This window comes from Eumetopias jubatus, unplaced genomic scaffold, assembly GCF_037043125.1.
Source record: "Eumetopias jubatus isolate StellerSeaLion01/CBP00866 unplaced genomic scaffold, mEumJub1_p1.0 scaffold_1, whole genome shotgun sequence".
Classification (NCBI taxonomy): Eukaryota; Metazoa; Chordata; class Mammalia; order Carnivora; family Otariidae; genus Eumetopias; species Eumetopias jubatus.
Window position 1 is genome coordinate 197,269,882 of NW_028274807.1, and position 6,465 is coordinate 197,276,346.

A 6,465-nucleotide genomic window follows, 5' to 3' on the forward strand; every position below is an offset into this window, starting at 1 on the left:
CTCTGCATGTGGGTGGAAGGAAGGGATATGTGCTGGTCATTGAGTGCAAGACCCTACAATGGTGTCCTACCAGAGCTCAGAAGGTGGGGGCGACAGGCTGGACCTGGACCCAGAAACTACAGTGCTGGAATGGGGTAGCACAGACACAGAGATGGAGCCCTAATCCGGGAGAAGACCCTGACCCAGAAGACGGAGATGGTAACCGAGGTGGAGGGGAAGGGTCTAGCACAGATCGGGCATCTGTAGGTGTTTACTGAATGACTAAATGCAGCTCACCCAAGCCCAGAGCTAGTACTGCTCTCCCTGGGGAGGTGAGAGGTCTTGGGCATGGATGCTCTGACAACCCTGGCTGAATGGGCTCCACACCCCTCTGTACTAAGGTGGGTCAATGACTTACTTCTCCAACGGTTGCACAGCACCATACTCTGAACTTGGCATTCGAGGCTTCCTTTGGCAGGGCCTCTCCTTGCATACAGCTGGCCAGCACTGGCCAACCCCCCACCGCCTCCAACAGGTTTAGCTTAAGGCAGGGGCTGCCAAGTCAGCCATACCCTGAGGAAGTCATCAGCCCTCCAGGAGCCTCAGTTTCCTCAGCTGAAAATTGGGGATAATATTGCCCACCTCCCTGACTGGAGATGAGCTGCTGTGTGTAGGGGCCTGGCCTGGGGCCCGCTACTTCGAAGCACCTGTCCTGTCCTTGGCTCATGTTTTCATTCATTCGAGAAACTTTTTCAGAGAGTCCCCTGGGAGCCGTAGAGGACGGAGGGAAAAAGACGTGGTCCTTGCAGCCGTTCATCTGCTCCCTGCGCTGGGCAGAGGACACAGGGACTCAGGCCAGCCTGAGATCACCAGGGCTGGGGGAGGGGGTGGAGGATACTGCACGCAGGGGTGGGCTGGGCCGGCCCGGAATGCGGTGGGGCAGGGCTATTTAAGCCCAGGGCCGGCTGGCAACCCCAGCAGCCTGCCCTGTGAGCCGCCAGCATGGATGACATCTACAAGGCTGCGGTGAGGGACTGGGCTGGGCAGGGCTGGGGTGGGTGGGCCCAACTGGGGGCTCACTCAACTCACGTTGGGGGACGAGGTCACCCCACGAAGGTGGTGGGGACCCAGGAGAGGGCCCATGCAACTTTCAGCCCAGGCTTTCGAGGGGACGGTGGATCTGGCATTCCAGTTCCAGGGTGTGAAAGGAGTGAGGGGTTCAGGGGCTGGAGAGGAGCTTTCAGGTGGGTGGAGGAGGTCTCCGCTTTTAGCATCATGTCTGCCCCCGTCTCCAAGTGTCTGTAGTCTGTGTCACTGTCTTCCAACCACACCTCCCTTCGCTCGTGTCCGTGGTCTCTGGGTCTTGGCCTTTCTCAGTCTCTTTCCATCTCTTTGTCCCTCCCAGCCGTCCCTCTGAGTCTCTGTTGCTGTCTCCTTGTCCCCACTCCCCTTTCCTGCCCCTCACATTCTGCTTCTCACACTTATAATCCCCCACCTACCTCCAGCTCCTTGGATGGCTGAAGACGCTGTGGAGGGTGGGACAGGGGTTCGAGGAGGGGGCTGGAGAGCCAGGATCCTGAGCTGGAGAAGGGGCTTAGAAGTTTGAGGTAGGCAGGGAAGCACTGGGCATGGGGGAGAGACAGGGGGAAAGGAATAGAGAACCAGGGCCGCAGCCCCCATCAGGCCTGGCAGGCTCAGGGCTCAGTGGTCTAGCCGGGGGTGAGGGCTGGAGAGTGGTCACCCCAAGTCCCTGCAGCATCCTGGGGTCACTGAGGGACTTCAGATAGTAGTCCCTCCCCAGAGTGGGGGGTGTTGCTGACCTCCCCCTGCCCCAGAGGTGAGGACATTCGGCCCAGACAGCTGTCCCCAAGGGAACCCCTCCCTCAGCCCTGGGAGTACAGCCCCACTCCTGGGCAGGCAAGAGCTACAGCTGGCTCTGGGGCCGCCCCTGCCTATCCCGTCCATGGAGCTGGGGGGGGGGGCAGCCCTCCACCCCGTGCCCATACAAGGCCTGGTGGGGCTGGGGACTAATTTTGGCTCCTGAGGCACCAGCAGGCCAGGGGGCCAGATAACGCTGCCCCACCTCCCTGCATGCCAGAGTCCCCAGAACAATCACCAGGTTTAACTTTGCCCCCCGTTAAAAATAGCCCAGTGGCCACCCCGGTCAGGTTACAGTGGGTGGCTTTGCCCATCCCCACACTGGTTTTATTGTCCCAACCTGAGGGACAGCTGTCCCTCGGGCCACCCAGCTTGGATTTCAGCAGGGGGGCCAAAAGGGCATTGAGTGGTCACTGACTATTGTTACTCAGGGTCACCTTGGCCCTGGAGGGGGCACCCACCTGCCACCCTGGCCCTAAGCCCAGCCTCAGTGAGGCCAGCGGGGTCACCTCAGGGCTTTGGGGGGCAGGGAGGGAGGACTGTGACCTGGGAATGGCCTGCCTCTTCCTGGCTTCAGTTTCCCTGTCTGTGGAATGGGTTGATTTCCTTAATAGCAGCTAAGTCCTGAATCTGAGTCCTGAGACCTCCTTTTCTCTCTAGGTAGAACAGCTGACAGAAGAGCAGAAAAATGGTGAGTGCCCCAACACACGTGGGGGTACAGCAGTGTCGGGCTGGAAGAGCATAAGGACCCCAGAGGCTGGGGTCCCTCTTACTGTGACCTCAGAGGTCTTGGAGGGAAATGGGCAGTTGACAGCCTCAGAGGTCCGGCCTTCTGGGGTCCTGGCTTCCGAGCCCTGGCCACTCTGTAACTCCCCCAACCCCTTACCCCCCACCCCCACGTTTGGACACAGAATTCAAGGCAGCCTTTGACATCTTCGTGCTGGGTGCCGAGGACGGCTGCATCAGCACCAAGGAGCTGGGCAAGGTGATGAGGATGCTGGGCCAGAACCCCACACCTGAGGAGCTACAGGAGATGATTGACGAGGTGGATGAGGACGGTGAGCCCCCGGGCCCCCCAGGCCCCAGACCCGCCTCACCCTCAGCTTGCTTGGGACCCAAGTCCCGGCTCTGCCACTTATTACTCTGTGCCCTCGAAGGAACCCGTTAGCCTCTCTGAGCCTCAGTCATGTCATCTATGAAATGGGCATAACGACCACACTCATCTCACGGGGTTGCTACGACGATGCGTGCAAGGACAGCACCGGGGTTTAGCGTCAAGAGCATTCTAACCATCCCTCACTAATGGCCGTGTCACTTACCTTGCAGGCAGCGGCACAGTAGACTTTGATGAGTTTCTGGTCATGATGGTTCGGTGCATGAAGGATGACAGCAAAGGAAAGTCTGAGGAGGAGCTGTCGGACCTCTTTCGCATGTTTGACAAGTGAGTGCATAACCCTGGATCTCTGACCCTGACCCTAGCAGAGGTGGGGAAAGGGGGGACAGTCTTGTGACCTCAAGGCCTCAGGCTCCCATTCTGTGCAATGGGAGAATGGGGTGGCCCACCTCCCAGCGTCCTTGCCTTGCCTCCTGGGGTCATGGGTGGGGCTGCTTCTTCCCTTCCTCTGGCCCACACCATGAGCTCTAAGGTCCCCTTCACCCCCCACCCCTGCACAGAAATGCTGATGGCTACATAGACCTGGATGAGCTGAAGGTGATGCTTCAGGCTACGGGTGAGACCATCACGGAAGACGACATTGAGGAGCTCATGAAGGATGGTGACAAGAACAACGATGGCCGCATTGACTATGATGGTGAGGGAGGGCGCTGTGCTAGATCCCTGCTGCCCACACCCTGGCCAGACCCCTTCTCTGACCTAGGCCTCTCCTCTCTCCACAGAGTTCCTGGAGTTCATGAAGGGGGTGGAGTAAGACACCAACCCTCACCCAGAGCTGCCTGTGCCACCTTCCAACTCCATGGTGGGGGCCAGGGGCCGGGGTCCCCAGGATGGGAGCTTGGATGTGTCCTCGATCGTGGGCCCTCCCTGACTGCCTCCCCCAGCCCTATCCTAGGGAATTCGAATAAAGCCCTGCTCCCTGTAGGCCTGGTGTCTGGCTTTCATGCCCCGGGGGGGTCAGGCTGTGGATGCTCTGATGACCACTTCCTGCCTTATCCCTGAGCCTGTGCTCTACCCATCCCCGTACACCATCTTCTGCCAGAGGGCTTGGATTAGGCTAGAGATTACCACATTCCATAGCCCACGGGCTTCTTTCTATGACTGCTGATGCCCGGGCCCTGTCTCCAGAGATTCAGCATCTGGACTTGGTGGTGGCCCAGGAATCCACATTGAACAGGCTCCTGGGGGCTATGGCTTTGATTGCCAATTGGTAGCTGAGAGGTCCTGTGCTTGGAGAGAGCAGAGCACCCTGCTAGGCCCTGGAGGCCCCTTGGCATGGCAGCCCAGCTCCTTCTCAGCTCTGGTTGCAGAGAAGCGAGGTGCTCCGGGGGCCCACTTGCTTGCATTTCATGCTGGTAACACCGACTTCCTGGGACTGAGGGACACACCGTCTGCTCTCCCTCCATTCACCCGTTTGCCAGCTGAGGACCCTAGGGCCCGGAGAGGTGCAGGGACCTGTCAAGATCATCCAGTGAGTCTGGCAGAAAACAGAGCCACGTGGCTCCCAGCCCAGGGCTCGGTCTGATGCACCCCCTGCCCTGAACCTCGGAGGCTCCAACAGCCCACTTTCCCTCCCTGATGGAATGGAAGTGTGAGGCTTGGTGGCTCTCAGCTTAGTGGGGGCCAGAGCCACGGCCACAACGGTGGCGCTGGCCTTGGGGGGGGGGGCGGCAAGGACCTGGAGGTGTCAGCAGTGGCGCTCACAGGAGCGACATCCACCGCGCTGTGCAGGCTCCGGCAGAATGCCAGCAGCTGGGCTCCCTGCTCCGCCCAGCCATTCCAAGGCCTCTCCACCTGTGCCCCAGCCTCAGCGTTCCCCAGACAGGCCCAGCATTCCGGAGACAGTCTTGGAATTCTGGAGATGACTCCAGGGCAGGCCAGAGTGTGGGAGCTGTCCGGCCCCTGGAGAGGCCTCGGGGAGAGCAGAGGGGTCCCTTCAGGCCTGCCCTTGGGAGCTGGAGAACTCAAGGACCTACACGTTACCCGGAGGAGTGACGACAGCCTGGGAGAGGAGGCGGGGCCATCATGGGTGCACCTTCCCTAGTCGCATCCGTACCCTGTGCCTGGCATGAGGGCCAGATGCTGGAACCCTTCAGAGGAAGGCCCCATCCCTAATTTCGTAAAATTGACCATCGGCTCAGGAAGACAAGAGGGTGCTGAGTGGAGTGAGGAAACCAGTGTGGTGCTGGAATGGGGATTATGGAGACACGGTGGCCACGAGGCAAGAGTGGTCCGGGATCCCGGAGGAAGTGCGTTTGTGGTGGGACAATCACAGAAGAGATGGCAAATCCTTCGTCCATGTCAAAGTTGTGATGCCTCTGGGATGGGGTGGCAGAGATGTCAAGGCAGGGCCGGAGCTAAGTGAAGGTGCAGAGAAAGCGCTGTAAAGTCCCAGGTCCTCAGAGTAAGAAGGGCTTTCCCAGCCCCAGTTCCAGATGAGGCCCCCGGGGAAGAGGGAGATAGACAGAGGTGGCCAGGACTGGACACCAGCCAGCCCTTGTGGGTAGTCCGGGACAGGAGGAGTGGCCAGGGGGATGGGAGAGACCCTGGCTGAGTGAGGGGCCCTGGGAGCCAGGGGGGAAGGATGGGGACATCGAAGGCTGCTGGTGGCTCTGGGGTTAGGGACCTGGAGGCCCCTGAGGCCTTGGTCACCTGGACATGAGGGTTTCCTTGGAGCCCGACGGGAGAGGACCAAAGGAGTGAGGAGTGAGATGATGTGAAGGGGAGCTGGTGGGCACAGACAGTCCTGTGCAGCTCCACGGGAAATGTGCTGGAGCTGCAGGGCGACATGGAGTCCAGGGAAGCTCGTTTAAGGAGGTGGGGCAGGGAATGCTGGGGGAAAAACCCAGGGAGGCTGGCAAAGGGTGATGCGAGATGCAGGGGCGAGGCTGCAGAAGGTGAGCGGCTATGGGTCTCTGGGGGACGTTTTAAGGGCCTGGATCCAAGCTGGGCAAGGAGAATGGGGCTGAATGGCAATGGGGATACTGAGTGCAGAACGGGGTGTCCACGGGAAGGGGTGTTCTGAATGGAGACGCCGAAGGTCACATCCTTATCAGTAGTGAGTTGGAGGATGAAGTCAGGTGGCTGAGGTAGGGGCAGGAAAGGGTGGTTGTTGGTGAGGAGGACTGGAGGGGCACCCGGGGGGCGTGGGCTGCTGTTGGGATCAGGAAAGAAGAGAGAAACTCCAAGAGTTAGGCTTTCTGTGAACAAAACAGGAGGATGGCTGGGCCAGCTGTCAAGAGGGTACATGGGGAGGTGGCGGGGGGTGCCTTAAAGAGGGGTCCACAGGGAAGGGGATCTGCGCGATGGCCCCAGTGTCTCTCTTCCAGAATGAGTTTGGTTGGGGAAGAACAAGAGCAACCATTCCGTCCAGGCATGACCACCCCAGAATCCTAGCTGGGAGAGGCTGAGCTGTGACCCTCCACATAGACACC

General features: G+C 59.8%; 1 protein-coding gene across 1 annotated transcript; it reads left to right on the forward strand.

Annotated features, from left to right (window-relative positions):
• Positions 1-981: 981 nt before the first annotated feature.
• On the forward strand, positions 982-3,785 carry TNNC1 (troponin C1, slow skeletal and cardiac type). The gene is made up of 6 exons (XM_028124441.2): positions 982-1,005; positions 2,518-2,548; positions 2,769-2,915; positions 3,184-3,298; positions 3,532-3,668; positions 3,754-3,785. Exons 1-6 carry the CDS (start codon positions 982-984, stop codon positions 3,783-3,785), a joined length of 486 nt encoding a protein of 161 aa, XP_027980242.1.
• The last annotated feature ends 2,680 nt before the right edge of the window (positions 3,786-6,465 follow it).

What these genes read in the sequence shown, in the direction of transcription:
- TNNC1 (XM_028124441.2), top strand. Translation starts at nt 982, where the DNA reads ATGGATGACATCTACAAGGCTGCG. An exon ending in ATGACATCTACAAGGCTGCG is followed by an intron (nt 1,006 to 2,517) that starts GTGAGGGACTGG and finishes TTTTCTCTCTAG; the next exon opens with GTAGAACAGCTGACAGAAGA. An exon ending in TGACGAGGTGGATGAGGACG is followed by an intron (nt 2,916 to 3,183) that starts GTGAGCCCCCGG and finishes CTTACCTTGCAG; the next exon opens with GCAGCGGCACAGTAGACTTT.